The 17,092-nt window shown below is 40.9% G+C and overlaps 2 protein-coding genes across 2 annotated transcripts in view; one reads left to right on the top strand and one right to left on the bottom strand.

The window, feature by feature from the left end:
• Positions 1-16,144, top strand: part of ACAD11 (acyl-CoA dehydrogenase family member 11) — a 29,665-nt gene extending 13,521 nt beyond the window's left edge. The window contains exons 14-20 of the mRNA XM_080583497.1: positions 9,307-9,373; positions 11,278-11,363; positions 11,564-11,635; positions 12,553-12,707; positions 14,468-14,584; positions 14,981-15,090; positions 15,612-16,144. Coding sequence (XP_080439623.1) covers positions 9,307-9,373; positions 11,278-11,363; positions 11,564-11,635; positions 12,553-12,707; positions 14,468-14,584; positions 14,981-15,090; positions 15,612-15,726 — 722 coding nt within the window. The 3' untranslated portion in view covers positions 15,727-16,144. The remainder of the gene's footprint in view (positions 1-9,306; positions 9,374-11,277; positions 11,364-11,563; positions 11,636-12,552; positions 12,708-14,467; positions 14,585-14,980; positions 15,091-15,611) is intronic.
• Positions 176-9,285, bottom strand: ACKR4 (atypical chemokine receptor 4). Its single transcript, XM_080583518.1, has 2 exons — positions 4,269-9,285; positions 176-1,925 (listed from the first exon to the last, which is right to left on the bottom strand). The coding sequence occupies exons 1-2, from the start codon at positions 4,343-4,345 to the stop codon at positions 845-847; spliced, it is 1,158 nt and encodes a 385-aa protein (XP_080439644.1). The 5' UTR covers positions 4,346-9,285; the 3' UTR covers positions 176-844.
• Positions 16,145-17,092: the final 948 nt, after the last annotated feature.

Genomic DNA, 17,092 nt, shown 5'->3' with positions numbered 1-17,092 from the left:
ATGGAAACACTGTAAATCCCACCAACCACCAGCTCCACATGGAGTCAGAACCTCTCTCGTTCACAAAGCAAGGCCTCTAGCCCTTCCTGATGGATAAAAGCCTCTGATGAGAGATGCCAATACCTACTAAAACAAAGCAAAGATGAAGATATGAAAAAAATGAAAGCCAGTGCACTTTTAATGTTCTTATATTTTATTGTATCTCAGCATAATTTAGAAGATTATAATTATTTCAGTGTCATGTTCGTTTTACAGATTCTGACTGGAAATTCCAGGCCCTGTGTCTGAAAATTAACTTAAAACCTTTTATTATATTTCTGCCAATGCTTTGACTTCAGTATTTTGGCATTTACATTTGATGTTACCTTTACAGAGATCTGGAATGTGCCTCCTGTAGGACACTGGGCTTGTTGAAGTTTAGGGTGAGCAACAAATGGAGAGATGAAGGATCTTTTTAGGTAGCTACAGAGCAGGAGTTAGTGTTTTTTGTGGAGGATGTTCTTGTTGCTATACTTATGTGAAAACACACGTAGAAAATAGTTTTTTTTTTTCCCCTGTCAATTGTCAACTATGAACCGATACCTCATTTTTAAATCTTAATGTTTTGATTTGTTTGTAGTAAACACCTTAATTGTTTCTGTGACTTTCAGTATTTGTTCTTGCTCGATACTTCATTTTGATAATGATGTTCCACTTTGAATTGCAGTGTAGTGTCTTGGCTAGTCTGCAGGTTCAGAGATTCATCTGAAAGCTGACTTGCAGAGAAACAGCTGTTGAAAGAATATCCCGCCTCCCCAAGTTAGTAAATATTTCCCCTTTTGAGTAAGGTAATGCAAATAATAGTCTATATGGTGAAGCTAATTGTTTGTTCAGTACGGTCTTCAGAATTCATAGAAATTTCTTCAGGTACTCCGTTCTGTTGTTGTCTTCTCCAGTAGCCGTAATTTTTTGCTATTTTCATAATATGCATTTTAAAGGAGGCGCCCAAAAAGGCATACAGAAGAGGGTTCAGGCAGGCGTGAAACAAAGCTATGCTCTTGGTGACCTGGAGCGCAATGTCTATAGTTTTACTTGCATCACAGTCAGTAATCAATAAATAGATGATATCTATGGCTCGCCAGAACTTAACAATGTTGTAAGGCAGCTGAGTAATAATGAAAGTAGCCACTACTGCCAGCAGAACCATGAAAGGTCGAGACTTTTTAGCGTTTGCAGATCTAAAGATTGCTCGAGCAGTAATTGAATAGCAGGTCAGCATTACTAGGAAAGGAAGCAGAAATTCCAGGATAATTTCCAGGATTTGAATGGTTGCTTTTAATAGAGTTTCCATGTTTGTTGGAAATACAGGAAAGCATTCATTCCTGTTATTGTGCTTCTTGACTTGGTTAAAGATCAGTTCAGGGATACTGAGCAATATGGCAGCCAGCCAGACACAGAAGCAGGTAATGCTGCAGCGTTTACCAGCTCTTCTGTGCCCTTGGGATCCAGAAGTCGCCCTGTATCTGTCCACACTGATGCAGGCCAAGAACAGCATGCTAGAGCTGAAATTCATGGTGTACAGAGAAGAAGTGAGCTTGCACATGGATATTCCAATTTCCCATCCCTGCACTGCGTTTGCAGCCCAAAAAGGGAGTGTAAAGAGCAAGAGCAGATCGGCGATGGCAAGGTGCATGATGTACATATCTGTCTTGGTCTTCAGTTTCTTGCAATAGGCATAAATTGCTACCACTAAGGAATTTCCTGCGACTCCAACAGTGAAAGTCAATGCGTAGAACACAGGAAGGAATAATTTCCTGAACTTTCTCACATCGTCTTTTTCACAGAGATGCTCGTACATGTTGTAATCTATGACAGAGTTGAGATCATCCTCCTCATCCTCAATCCAGTAATCAGTTGAGTTGCTCATATTCCAGCCCATGGCAAACCTAAAAGTCAGAAAAAAAGAAAGGGGGGAGGGATGGGAGGGAGTTAAGGGGTTGAGAAGACAGACAACAAAGAAATAATAGTGGTTTCAAGCTTTAAAATTTTGTACATAAAGCACAACTATCCCATGGAGTCGATTGCTGAATGGTGGCGGAACACACTTAGTTTAGTCTTTGTCTCACGCAATGAACTGACTTGTGCCCAAGTGGAATTTCTTACAGAAGCAGATTAATGTGGGCAGACTGAATCTTAGGAAACTACTCAGGATGTTATGCGCATAAAAGAATCTTATCACATACAAAACTGCCCACAAGTACCCAAACAGTTCAGAATCTCAGCTGTTTTTTTCAAGTACTACCTCATGATGGATTTATTCCATAAACACTATGGCTGTATTCTCACTGCCTGTTTGAGGTTGAAGTTTAAGTGTTCTTATCTTCAGACTGTGTCTTAATGTCTTAAGCAAGCCATGTCCTACAGTATTTTCTTCTGTTGTAACTGTTTTCATTGACTAATTTGCTGAAATTCTTTCTGTTCTAAACTAGTGTTGCAGAGCCCCATTCTCTTGAAATAAATGGGATTAAGATTTCTTAATAGATGTAGCAAGAAGCTGCTGAAAATGAAAAACATGTGCCCCTTTCTCATCTTCTGCAATGTTTCCAAATTTGAGGCCAATGTTACAGAAAACAGATTTTTTTCTGATACTCTGCTCAGAGCTGCAGTTTTGCTTTTTCGAGCTTTGAAAAACTCCAAATACTATCTCTGTTTTTGAGACAGGTGTTCAAATGAACGTTTGCCAAAACTTTGTGACAAACTATCTTCTTTAAAATATTTTTCATGTATTCTGTCTACTAGGAAAAAGAAGTTACTAACTGATGTCTTGTTCAGGGATACAGACCAATTAAATAGACAGAAATGAATAATTTCTATTCTTACTTGATATTTATATTGTGTTTTTTCTAAGTGAATCTGCTGTATAAATTTTAAAAATTGTTTTGGTTAGAAATTATCTGTTTGGTATGGCTTTCACCATTAATGACTTTGTTGAATTTTTTGGTTAACATTTCAAAACAATGATTACTCATATTTTAAATCTTGTAGTCTTGCCATTTACTGTTGCCTAAATGAAATGTACAGAATGCAAAGTAATATAATTCTATTTATTACGTTTATCAAGGGGTATCAATTCTGTGCCTAACAGTTTAGGTTAGCAGAATTTTTCAGCAGGGGTAATCTTTTGCAGCTTTATAATACTTCAAGGAGAGATTCAGACATCAGCAGCAATTGTTTCTTTTTTTAGTAGAAGGGGAACTGCTGCAGCCTCAGTTTGATCTCTTAGCCAAGATTAGAAAAAAATTAAAACTTAAATTGAAAAGTTCAGGCTGTGGTTTAAACATCTGTTACAGAACCTATCTGGGAATGCTTAATCCAATTGCATCGCTAACAAATTTGCTTGAAAGCCAAATGATAAACATTTCAGTGCAAATTTTATGAAGACTGGATATCACAAAGCAGTTTGGCTGTGACAGAGAACATGCTCTGCTGCATTATGTGATTTTGGCTGACCCGAGTCCTTGATGGAAACGGTTATGTAGTATTCAATAGTTGATATTTCTCCCTTAAAGTCATATTTTTGGCTAGTATGCCTATTCATATTATGGCATTCCTATTAATGTTGTTTCTGAGGCACATGCATACATATGTATTACATAAAGCACAGCTGTCCCGTGGAGCCAGTTGCTGAATAGTGGAGAAAGAGACTTAGTCACAGCCCACAGAGCGAGCCACCTTATGCCCCAGTGGAATTTCTTACAGAGTCAAATTCATGTGGGTAGACTGAATCTTACAGCTGGAGACTGCTCAGGATGTTATTCTGCACAGAAAGGAGTCTTATTGCATACACAACTGCCCACACGTACCCAAAACAGTTCAGAACCTCAGCTGCTTTTTCAAGTACTGTTTTCTAGGAGATATATTAATAGGTATATTAATAGACAGCATTGTATGGTTTTTTTTGCAGTATTTTTCCAGCCTTCCAGTTAGATACAAATTCAGCATTTCTTTGTGTTTAAACTTGACATGGAACTGACTGTACAAATACACGTTGAATGAAGTTAATATTCCCAGTTTAAACATACAGACTTTTCTTTGATGAATTGAGCAATAACTGCTCTTCTACCGAACAAATCTAATTTTAGAATTGGAAACAAGCATGTGACTTAGTTAAATGAAGTCTCTCCGTAAAGCCAACTTAAGTAAGAGTAAATCCTAGCTCTTCTACTTGTAAATAAGGTAGATATATAATTGTTAGCATACAGAACTGTAAAAAATAAAACAAAACTAACCTTTTGTCTGCAGACTGGTAGCAGGTACTGCAACTGAGATGTGCTTCAGTGAAATGGTCTGAGTTGGTCTCACACATTACATTTTGTCTTCAAGCACCACACCCTCCTCTGGAAGTCAGTTGCACTTTCATTTTGACTCACCAGTAAAGAGAAAAAAATCCTGCTTTCCTTGAAACTTCGGTGCTGAGGTCTCACGTTTCCTACTTTCTTCCCTGTTCCAACTGGAATGCAAGTATTCTTTGAAACATCAAAACTCCTATAATTTCAGTATGTTACAGTTTGAGTTAGTCCTGAAAGTCCATTTTTTCATATAATCAAAAGGGTTTAACAGATCACACATTTAAAATGTGAAAAGGAGGAAAAAGTGGGAGAGGTCTTTCTAGGACAGCTGCCAGTAGGAAGTCGCTGCATCGTTTCATCAGGGCAGTACTGTGCTTTTGATGGCTGCCTACATAAGGATTTAAGAAAACCTTTTATCCCACTTTTTAGTAACTTTTTAGGGGATATAATGAAGAGATGTATGCTTTTTGTGAAATGGAGTGGAATGTTTGCTCATTTGGTATTTGATATTGAACAAAACTGGGAAGATGATAGCAAACAGATGTGAAAGCAAGTGGCAAGCTGTCAGCCAGAGTATAAGCAGATACTCCTTCACCCTGTGGGAGAGTTCTCAGGGACTTGTATGTTACCAGTCAGGCTCATAATCACGTTAGTGTTTGATAATATTTCTTCAGAAACTGTAGAGGAAAAATAAGATGCTGTTCTTTCCATGAGGCAATGTTTCTTCCACTTGCAAGTGTGCTGCCTGGATTATAAAGAGGCAGTGCTTTTCCAGGAAGTGAAAGATGCAACAGTTCTGTGTTTCACATGCAGATGTTAATATTTCAGCACTGAGGTATGGACTTGTGCTAGGAATTCCTGAAATGACTGAATCTTGCTTAAATTGCCACAATCCCTAGAGCTCAAATTGGTCTCTTGTACAAGTATTATCTTGTGCAGAGGGTCGGGAGCCTTTCCTGGTCTTTCAGAGCTTTTATTCTAGTTGGATTTCCCTGTATCCTGTAGCAATCGTATGAGTTTCAGTAAATGCAATATCGATGCCAAATGATAGAGGTTTTGGGCAGACCAGAAGTTAGGTTTCACTTTTTGGCACACTGGCTAAATTGACACACCTGCTAAAGCTGGATTAGCCATCTGTCTGTGTTTCAGCTATTTTGGAATATATGAAAGGAAAGGTTTTCAAAGTGAACAGCTCAGAATGTAACAGGCAGATGTTTTCCACATTCTTCTAGCTTCATTTGTGTTCACAAGAAGAAGAAAAATAGATTGGAAGAGGAATGACAGACCGAAGAAAGAATGCTGCAGTGTTTGTGCTTAGTTCTGTAGAGCCTTCATCTTGAGCTGTCATAGCATTTTTCTGGTGTTTGCAGTGATAGATAAGGATATTTGGGTTGCTTCCAGCACGTCTGCTGCTTGCAAGTCACGTCATTGCTTAAGAGGACTGAGCTCTATATCCATAAACTAAGGGAGCCTTCCAGTTCTCCTGGATGGCTCTTGTCTCAATATTGTCCCCAGCGTGATAGAATAATCAGGGCAGAGCTGAGAAAGCTCCCTGGGGGAGCTTATTATTTGTCTGTGCATTACCTGCAGAAAAGGCATTTCTATTGTCAGTGGCTAAGAGGTCCTGGGGGCAGGCTGTAGGAAGGCAACTCACGTAAGTATTGTGCTGTTACTACAGTGCCTCAGTTCCTCAGAGCTTTGCAGGGTACAGGGAGAACAGAAGCCTCCAGTCAGGGTACAGAAATAATGCCATCACATCATACTGCATTTTAGTATGGCCCTATGTGCTCAAAACCAGCAAAAATGTATGAGTGCAAAGTGACAGTGGATCATTCGACTAAGAAGCATTTGGGGCTGTGTAAAAATTGGATGGAAGAGAGGGAAAAAAACATTCCTAAATTCAGCAGCTGCTTTCACTGGCACCATCAGAGAAAGTGAGCTCTAGCTGGGCATCATGAGCAGCCACGTTCAGTGCAGAACTGAGCAGCCTTTGCTGATCTGCTGCAGAATCCCAACATCATCTCTGTCTTCCTGGCTGTAGCCAGTTTCCTTGCGGCCCTATCATAGCCTTCACCATATGCGAGTTAGATGTCCAGCAGTGTTATCTGGAGAAGACTGTACAACTACTTTGTGCCAGTAAGATAGAAAATAACTGCAGCCTCTTGAGATCTCCTAGTCTCCGTTAGATCTCCCCTGACAGCAGCCAATACCACGCTGCCATCTACCCTACTCAATCCAGTCTGTTCTTGGAGGAGAGTCCAGAACATCTGTCTGTCAGTGCCTAGGAAGTTGCCGAGATGGTAAATATCACCACAGACCTCAGATCTCTAACTGGGAGAGGTAACCCACCTGGCTGACCAGTGCAGCAGGCAACCTGACAAGAGTTATAGGTGTTCTGAAAATTCATGTAGTAGATTGTCTTACCTTCGTCTTCCTAGCCAAAAATTTAAAGATGCGACATTGAAAAACAGGTAACTGAGTTGCAAAATGAAAAGCAGGTAATGAAATTGCAAAAATTAAGTGCTGTTGGCTTATGAAACCAGTAAAATTTGTACTGTCTGTGTCTGTGCTACATTTAGTACTCTCCACCAAAAAGAACCCATATATAAGTTGATTTTGTGAAGGTCAGCATCTTGAGCCCTCTGATAGCAAAGGTTAGGTTTCTAATAGGGTTGTGATCAATCCTCTAAGCACATTTTTAAATGTCTTTGTCTTTGCGTGTGTGAGCGCAATGAAGGGTTTAAAAATACAATACATAAGTTAAACTTACAATGACTCCAAATGTAGCAGCATTGTGGTTTATAGATTTTGGATAGGTTGTGCAGACATATATATGAAAATGCTGATTATAAAGCCTATCAATGTAGAACTGTATTTAAAACTGACCTTCTAAAATCTCTGTAATTTCTGTTTGTTGAATTGTGAGTTTCTTGCAAAACTTCAACTAACTCCAGCCAAAATGACAGGCTTCTCTGGCTCTTCCCTCCCCCTGCAGTTTCTTTGAATTCCAGAAGTAATATGTGAATGCCATTTATAAACTAGGGATTTATTCCATCCAGGCAGCCTGCATTTTCTTTCAAAGCACTGGAGTCTTTCTGAGACCTGCACTGGACTACAACTTCTTTCTGGCATTTATGGTCAAAGTTGGATTGAAGTGTGTTTGGGATTTTCAGAACTTTAGGCTGTAAGGAGTAGAAAGGCCAGGAATTTGTCCTTCTTTGATGTGTTCAGAGGGGAAGAAGTACATACGAAACTGAGGTATGCATTTGCCTTCCAAGAACTTATTTGTGCTGATGATTTAGAACTCCTAACCAGATGTCTGGTTCTCAGTGAACTCCTCACAAAGTTCAACATGAAAGCTGCTTCTGATTTTTTCAGAGTGGTGAAATTCTGCCTTTTTTTTGAAGCAGGGATGTTTCTTGACTGCCATTTACAAAACCGTTTATGTACTGATTCCAGAAAGTCAAAATAACCTTTCTTGTAAACCTCATTTCAAGATAAATGTGATTTAGAAGATACCACATGTGCAGTTCTGTGGAAGAGGAGAAGAGTCAGTTACCCCTTCAGAGTGTAACACTTCTCAGGGGAATATACTGCAAAGTGTACGTTGTGTTACTTGGGGGCTGATCACCTGCCCGTTGTAGTTGCCCAAATGAGTCGGCTGTTTGAGTTCTACCTTTTCTCTACCAAGCTGATTTATCCCTTCCCACCCCAGCCTTTCACTCAGCTATTTTAGCTCTCTAGCCTAGCACAGCCTGTAGGCCACAGATAGCCCCGCTTCGAAAACAAAGGACAAACGCCATGCTGCAGGAGAGGAAGGTGAACAACCCTCAAAACAGGCAGTGTTATCAGAAGGAAATAAATCTCTCTTCTCACTTCCTGGCCATCACAGCGGCTGGCCTTACAAGGAAGCAGCTCTTCTCGCAGCCAGGTGGTTGTATTGTGTAGGCCGGAGGCTCACAGACCTTGTGGTAACAGCTGCCCGGGCAGTTAAAAAGGTAAAAAATACTTGTTTCTGACACCAAAGCAAACGAAGTTGGTGTGGATCAGATCTCCAGTTATAGCTCTGTGAAGCTTGTCTTCGCCGTTGAGATAGCAATAACATTTCTGTTGATGTTACACGTCCAGTATAGTCCTGCCCTCTTTTCCCTTTGTTGTGTGCGTGAGACATTGAAAGGAGTGAGAGAATGCTTGGGTACTAAGGAACTTTTAAAGAAAAAAATAGTGGGGATTAGGTTTCTCAGAAAAATTATGCCATTTTAATCAATGATAGAATCTCTTAGGACCTGTACATTAAAATGTTAGCTTTATGCTACGAAGACTTGTATCAAATAATGTCGTCAATGGCTTGGAATGCTACCAGATTATTTTCAGTTAACAATTTGCACTGAGGTTATTTCTTTGAAGCACAAACTATAATCATTTGCTTAAGGGGGAGAAAAATCTTAATTCCAGAGAAGTTGCTGAAATAATAGCGAAGTCATCAATGATAACCCTTCAGAGGTCTTATTCACACAACTCGATGGTTATAATGTGGTCAGCATTTCATTCCTATATAGATCCTCCAGTCTGTATAGCTTAAAGAAGTTTTACTTTGGAAATGGCAGCATCTCGCCTTCAGGTGTGCTTTTGTGTTACATGTATTTGCTAAGCTGCAATGGAGATAAAAGTAATTAGATTCCTTTTCAAGTTCCTTCTTGTTCTTTTTTCATAGGAATAGGTGGCAGGGCTGGGTCCTAGAGGGTTTGGATGTTTGGCTTTTGGTTGTTCTCCCCATAAATCAATTCAATTTACATATTGAGTAATGATATGGATTTTGTTCATGTCTGGTTACTCAAAGTATAAACACAGAAGTAGATTGCATACTTCTGTTCCTGTAACACAAAAGGAAGGCAGATTTATCCATATGAAGTTTTATTTGAGTCTATATTGAGATTTTTATACTGAAAACTATTTTTGTGTTTGTGACTTTTTTAAGGTGCTGGGAACCCAAATTGCAAAGTTGCAATTTTAATGGGCAAAACCAAAAACTCCTCAGCATCCAGGTAAGGATTTCTAGTAGATTCAGAGAGTTACCTAGAATTTGTTTCCTGGAGTATTCACTGCTTGCAAAAACTTTAAGTGGGATAGCATTAATTGCCTCGATCGGTTGGATGTGGGTGTGAATTACAGGGGACTTCTAAACCTCTGCGTGCGTCTTTTTAGCAAACAATGTTGATGACCAAGCTCCTGCTCTGCTCTCAGCTGCTGCTGACTGAAAGCTCCCGATCTTTTCACTGTCACCAACTTGCATCCACGTGCTTCCCCCTCCATTACAGTAGCTCTAGTGTTTGTGCAGCTGTGTGATGAATTGGATCAGGAAATTCTCTGGAGTTCACTAACTTTATCTTGGCCGCAATATTTTTAGTTTGAATTAGTTGTTCCTAGAACAGGAGAGTGGGGCAGCTTCCTCTGCTGCCGGTGCGTGTGCAGCTCTGTGGATGTGCACTAGATGCACGAAGGCAGCCTGTGTATGTGGGTGAGACGGGTGGGCAGCCAAGATAGGCCTCATATTGCCTGCCAACACATGGCCACCGGCTCAGTAAATGGCCTCTTTTGTGCCATGACTGCTCTTAGGGTAGTGCCCTGTTCTGCTGTCACCATCGCTGTGGGACGAGGGCCCTGTGGCACACATCCTGACTCTGCTAGCATCAGCCCAGAGGAGGAGAGGAGAGTCAGTTGTTGTCAAGTGTAAAGCAAAATTTATGACTTGAATGCACCTGACACTTTATGGGATGTCTATCCTTACATCAGTAGCATGCTCCTTTTTTTTTTACTATTTAATTTGAAATTTCTACTACCTTGGGCTTACAATTTCTAAGTCTAGCTTACGAAAACAGTTAACAAGAAGAATTGCTTACTTAAACAATAATAAGACTTTTCAAAGCTATCCTGAACAGATGACTACAAGTGGCATGTCAGAGACCTGAAGTTGTCTACTAAGTTCTTCAAAAGAATTATCTGCAGGTGTAAAATTAAGTTTGAAACACGAGGTGTTTATATGAACTTATGTGCATAGAGAGCATTGCACATCTTTAATCAGACCTACTCATTCCATTCCTACATAGGAATCTAATTTTTCTTTTTGCTTAAAATAAGGATAAGGCATATCATGTTCAACTGCTATTACCAAACTGAACCTTCCTCTTGCAAAAATCTTATGCAAGTCGTGAGTAAAATGCTTTGTGACTGGTTCCACTGAAATCACGCAGCTTTGTGACACACAAAATTAGAACCATTTTTATCTCCAAGTTGGATTTTAGCCCAAATTCCACTGATTATCAAAGGTTTTTGGATTTGACAAGCTTCCATTGAAAAGTAAACAGTAACTGTCTTCCGGCATGCAGGATGCTTTGTCCAGTGGCTGTGCAAGCTGTGGCATCTGTTGAGCTCTTGGAAGCTGAACAAGAGTTCGTGGAAGGAATTGTGATTCTGCACTTTCTAAAACAGGAGACTTGAGTTCAGGTACCTAGGAAGTCACCTCCAGTCCTGTGTGACTACTAATTGTCCTTAAATTTCCTGGAGGAATTTAAACATGAGGATCAGTTTCCTGAACTATAGGCAAGCCAAAATTATGACAATGATAAACGTGTTTCGAGAACAAAAAAGAACAGCCAAGAGGAGGAAATGGACTGTGTGATACAGGAACAGATGGTAGAATTTGCACAGGTGACAGACGCAATAGCTTTTCATTCATGGTGCGTTAGAGGCCAGTAGTAAAATTCAAGGAGGTTTGCAGTACGCATGCCATACTACGTGCAGGCAGGATGGCTGCAATCGGTATAGGTAAATCTCAACGTTTTCTCTATGCAAGTGCTAAAGTGAGGATAGAACATAAAAAAAAGTAAGGGGAGGGGACAGAGGGGGCAGCTCAAAGTTAATCGTAACTTGTATCTTCTGTCTTGATCAGGTACAAGCAGCACAGCATGATCCTTGTTCCCATGGACACGCCAGGAGTGAAGCTGATAAGACCCCTCTCGGTGTTTGGCTACCTGGGTAGGTGATAGTATTAGTCAGCTGTATGTCTGTTGTTAGCAATCACAGCAGCTGCAGTAATACTCGTGAATACTGTATATGACATAGACCAGTAAAATGCATGCAGACAGTCAAATTGAAGGCCTGTTTTTTTTTTTTTTAAATGCATATTGCATCCTCCTTCATTTTACCCTGCTGTTGTGTTCTCTCTGTACCTGCAGATGAGATCCATGGAGGCCATTTTGAGATACATTTTAATGATGTCCGAGTACCTGCCTCCAATATAATACTGGGTGAGTTTCACTATTAATTCCTTCTTAACGCATACAGCAACAAACCAAATTTTACAAAATGGTGGTTTATTTTATGACTCATCTTAAGTTAACGTAAACCGCTAGTGGGGGATTCCTTAGATAAGGTGTGTCCAGCAAGACTGGCTGGCTGAGCCAGGTTCTCAAACACATGTAAGAGGGAGCCACTTGTTCTTTAGCAGCCTGCCTGCTGCTTGAATATAGCTTGTTTAGAACAAAAAGATGATTGAAGGAAGTAGGGTAGCTGTAGCTGTTGTGCAAAAATCAGTTCCCTGAAGTGGAGCAAAGTAGAAACTGTCAGTGGCATTCTTTCCCCCAAGCCAGTTTTCATAGGCTTTACTGCCTTTTTTAAAAAGAGTGGTCTGTTGTAGTCTGTGGCCAACCAAACCTGGGTACCTGCAGATTTAGCAGAACTGAAAGAGAAATGAAAGAATGAGCCAGCCAGCTTTGTGAACTTCTGCAGGGACAACTTTACTCTAGTTCTCTTAGATGGAAAACATCAGGATTTAAATAGTTTTTGTTTTGTTTTGTTATTTTTATTACTCTGAAAGAACTTTCTCTCTGTAGTAGCCCTTGGACTTGGAAAGCTCAAAGTTTTCCCCCAGATTCTTATACCAGGCCTCACAGGTGTATTTTTCAGTGTGAGATTAACAACATTTAAATTAAATCAGGTAATAAACCAAACCCTCTCAGAAACCATCTTGGGGTGTTTTTTGGCTGTAAGTTGTATTAACAGTAGGTTAATACGGATCTAGTTAGAGTAAACAAGCACAACAGTCCTACAAAATAAACTTCCAAGAAGTTTGCTTTTAGCTGTGATGCTATGTGGCCCCTTCTGCTCTGAGCCACGGATTGTTTCAAGCAGGAATCTGCACGTACCTGCTTTTCTTTCCTACCAGGTGAAGGAAGGGGGTTTGAGATAGCACAAGGTCGGCTCGGGCCAGGCCGAATTCATCACTGCATGAGGTCCATCGGTGCAGCTGAAACCGCTTTACAGATCATGTGCCAGCGTGCAGCAGAGAGAGAGACTTTTGGGAAGAAACTGTACCACCACGTAAGCATGTTCTCTCTTTCTCTTAGTTCACACAGTCCAGACGTCACCTTTTGTTTTGCCCATGCAATGGGCAGTGTAATAGATGCGCCTTGCTATTAAATTACCCTTAATAATGCTTCAGAGGTCTAAGGAAAAAAAATCACATTAGGAGGCTCCCATTTTTCACGGTAATTATAGGATTATTTTTTTTTCCTTATACTCCTTTGCAGGAGTATTTTCGATGCAGATTTTGCTATTGTGGTTTTCACCTGCTTTTACTGATGTTTGGACAGGTATTTGATTAATGGTATGCATGAAAGTACAGACCAGTACAAGGCCAAACTGGGATTCTGGTCTTTTCTAGCTCTGGACTTGAAATACAGTCTTGTGATGGCGAGCTTGCTCTCTTCTATCAATAGGCAGAGTAAGTTGACAGTCTCCTTTTAATAGGAATCTATAGGAATTTATGGGAGTTTAGTAGGTGGCCTATCACATTTCAAGTGTTCCTCAGTCTTACCCAACAGATAGGATGACTTTACTGGAAAAAAAACACATAAAAGCAATGGAAAGAGGAAGCTGAGTTAGTGTCTGGCACAGGTTATGGAGGAATTTGTATAGAGCCAGAGGGAATAAGCTTACAGAGCCACTTTACAGTCATGTCATTGCCAAACTTCCCTTCACTGCTACAACATAGAATTAATAATAGTTGGATGAGGTGCACTCTGCGTTTGTCAACAGCTCATCAAAGGAAAACTGATGAAGCCACAGGCAAGACAGGGCAGGAGGCAGCTGCAGAACCAGAGAAGGTTCTCTGCAGCTCTGGGATAGCTAAGAGAGAAGGGAAGCCATTGGCTGCCTGGGCTAGCAGGCTGGCTGTCCCTGGGGAAGTCAAAGTGCTGGGAGCTGCCAGCAGGAGGGAGGGAGCACCTGAATGCCTCTGCAGGGGTCAGACCACCTTCAGTGGCAGAAGCTAAGCCGAGTCCCCAGACCTTGCACTGAAGCAAGTGCTGCACATTTTCTGATGCCTCCTCCTGGGTCTGCCAAGGCAACACATTTTACACTACAGCCAGGAGCATGCCTGAGACTGGCTCAGGCTCCAACTGGCTGCTTACTGACCAGCATCACATGAACGTTTTTCCGATGTGCACAGAAAAAACAGCTGAGAAGGAAAGGGCTGCCAGGATCATATTTTGCAAGCAAATATCCCATATTTCAAACTTCATCTGGATCAAGGGAACTACTAATTTATCACTGTGAAGACAGATGCAGCAGGCACCACCCTGCAGCTGTTTGCCTGGGTGTGTTAACACACCATTACCAGTAGCTTAACAAAAACAACTGGTTCCTCTCTCTTCTTTCACCACCTCACCCTGTCAACCACCCCAAGTTTTTGTATAGTGTGGCATGGCACAGCACATGGAAAGAGGGTTGTGAGGTGCCATATCAGATAAAGGAAAGCAGGGAGTAAAAAAGCAGGCCTTGAAAGGGCTTCAAGAAATGGCCATGGGTCTGCTCACAGAAATGAGAGTGAACCAGGCTTTCTCCCCCGCCCCTTTGCTCTTTCCTGCCAGGAAAATCACTGCTACAGCTTTTTGTGTGTCAAATGTTTTCTTTTTTTCCTTATAGTAAATTAGATGCCTTTAACTAGCTTTAATTTGCACAAGGATCTCTCTCTAAATGACTGAACATATGCTGAGGAATATAGACATCTTCCTTAGGGCAGGTTTGCCCTGGCAAGGTAGAAGGCATTAACTGACTCATTTTTTTCTTTGTCTCTTCAGGAAGTTGTTGCCCACTGGATTGCTGAATGTCGCCTTAGCATAGAACAGGCTAGACTGCTTACGCTAAAAACAGCCAGCAAGATTGACACGTTGGGCAACAGAAGAGCTAGGAAAGAGGTAAACTTGTTGGCAGCTGGAACCTGTGCCTTTTCACAAGAAAACTGGTTGAAATTTCAGCTAAAAATATTGCTAAAAGTTGGCCTAATCATAGAGTACAACTTCATGTTGCAATAGGAACTCTTACATTGAGATTGAAAAGAGATCTCAGTTTAAAAAGTTTAATTTTTAAATACTTCATCAGACTGAAGAAGTAGGGCCCAGTCATCTCAACCCAACGGCATAGTTTTGTGTTTTAATCCTGGAGAGGATTTAACTTACTGAGGGAAGAGGAAGAGCAGCGCTCTCATCCCTCCTCCAAAGAAGGGACGCACTATGAGAAACCAGCCCTCAGTAGAACTGTTAGGTAAAACATTCTCTCTTCTGAAACTGATGTTAATGTGTTTTTAACTACAGGTAGCCATGACCAAAGTGGTTGTACCTCGGGCTGTGCTTAAAGTGATTGACTGTGCAATCCAAGTGTGTGGAGGAGGTGGAGTTTCCCAGGATTTTCCTTTGGCTTCAATGTGAGTAAGGGATACTTATCTTAAACAGAAGGCTTAGTTACTAGAGATAAGGTAATTTTATCATGCCAGTACATGCTTTTTTTACCTCAGGTAGCCAGAAATCATAGTAAACACACCCTCTTGCACAACGTGCTCTTACAATTCAATCCCCATGCAATAGCATTGCTTTATCCTTAGCAAAAAAGAGAAAAGCACAACCAAAAAACAACCACCACCAAAACACAGAAGCTGCCAGTGGACCTTAAGTGGTTCTTAAAAGCAGCACAGAGGATCTGTTTCTAAAGCTCAGTCTAATCCCTTATGTTGTTGGGATAAAGCAAGCCTTCAGGATTTCCAGCCCATGCATCTCAACCCTGCCAGGAACATTTTGCTGCAGCACTTCCTCTGTTGTGAAAAACACCTCCTGTCTTTTGAAAAATCTTATTAAAAGGATGACTAGCAAAAATAGTTTAGAACTCCCGCTGTCAGACTAGTTTGCTACTGCAAAAGGGCTATAACCTAATTCCGATCTTCCCACACAGGTTTGCTTATATTCGGACCTTACGCCTGGCAGACGGGCCTGATGAAGTTCATCTCTCAACAATTGCAAGGTGGGAGCTACTTGATCAGTCGAAGAAGCTAACTGCAAAAATTTGATGTCAGCATAAAGCCCTCTCATGTGGATGGAGGACTTAGGGAAGATTACATTACTCAGTGCAATAATGTTTAAGCTAAAATTGGATCAATATAAAACCTTGATTCTAGTTTGAATCAATATGTATTCTCAACCTTTACTTGTAATTATTACATTTATTAATCGGGGCTTGCTCTAAAAGTTTGTAGAATACCCTGTCTGAAGTAAGGGCACATGTAAACAGAGTTTGTCTGGGTTCTTTATAACACTGATTAAAATCTATTTTCTAACAGGCTTAAAGTGCTTTATCTGCTTTGAGCCAAAGCCCTCTAACTTTTTACTGTAAAGTTAAAGCAGCTTTCATTTGGCAATTTCATACGATTTATGGCAAGTTGACAAACTTAATTACTGATTAAATGGCAAACCATTAAAACAAACAAACGCTGTTCTTCCCCTTTCCAAAGCTCGGCTTTAGTCCAGTCCCCTTCCTTCCCCCTTCCCTGCTCTAAACTCTCCTCATTTTCACCAAACGTTACACTGTCCTCCCCCTTCCTCCCTTCAAGTGGGGCTAGGGGCAGCACAGGAGCTTGGACTTAAGGTGTAACAGATCGTCTGCTGTTCCTTACTTTTTCCCCCTCAAAGTCATCTCCCATTTCTCCTTATCAGCACCCTTTGTCTTTCCTTGCAACTTTCCTTTTGTGCAGCCTCACAAGCCTCCTCCTGGCTGCAGATGCTCCTGCCCTTTCTTAAAGATGTCTGAGATTCAGAGGCATCTTCTCCTCTGAAGAGCTGAAATTTTGGCTGGAACCAAGACTGGTTTGCACAGGGCAGGTCATGGCTTCCTCCTCAGCTACCAAAACAGGCTCTGCCATTCGTGCCCATCTGTGAAGTTCCCAAAGGCCATAGTTCCTCAGTGCTGCATCTGTAACAATCCCCTGACGTTAGTTACTTACCACAGAACTCGCTAGTACAACAGAACCAAGCAGATTACAGAAAACAGCACTGTCATTGGTTCTATTTCCTATTAAAGTAGGACAGTGCAGGTAGAGTATTTCAGCTTTTACAGGGTGATCAACAATTAACGATACAAGCGATTACCTTTTTGCATAACCCACCCTAGCCTGATGTCAGAGCTCAGAAAGAAATAGCTGTAGGGCTTAAGGTCAGAACTTGCTCCAGTTTCATCCTGAAGACTGAGAAGAACTAGATGAGCATTCACCTGAAAGGCATTCCAGCAAGCGCTGCCGAAGTCAGGGTGGTACAATTACAAAGTACCTGTAACAGGAAGCTTTCTGCAAATAAGTTTCTTCATATCAGTTCATTATACCTACAAAATAATAGCTTTCAAGCAAGCAATAATGCTTTTCTGTATTCCCACCAGTCCTTGTT

Source organism: Anser brachyrhynchus, assembly GCF_964034855.1.
Source record: "Anser brachyrhynchus genome assembly, chromosome: 2".
NCBI classification, from domain to species: domain Eukaryota; kingdom Metazoa; phylum Chordata; class Aves; order Anseriformes; family Anatidae; genus Anser; species Anser brachyrhynchus.
This window is presented reverse-complemented; position numbering and strand designations above follow the sequence as displayed.

Bases quoted from the DNA above. Each gene is read 5' to 3' on its own strand.
- ACKR4 (XM_080583518.1), bottom strand. From the start codon at position 4,345: ATGTGTGAGACCAACTCAGACCATTTCACTGAAGCACATCTCAGTTGC. The intron at 1,926-4,268 runs GTTAGTTTTGTT...TCTGACTTTTAG, and splicing joins TACCAGTCTGCAGACAAAAG to GTTTGCCATGGGCTGGAATA.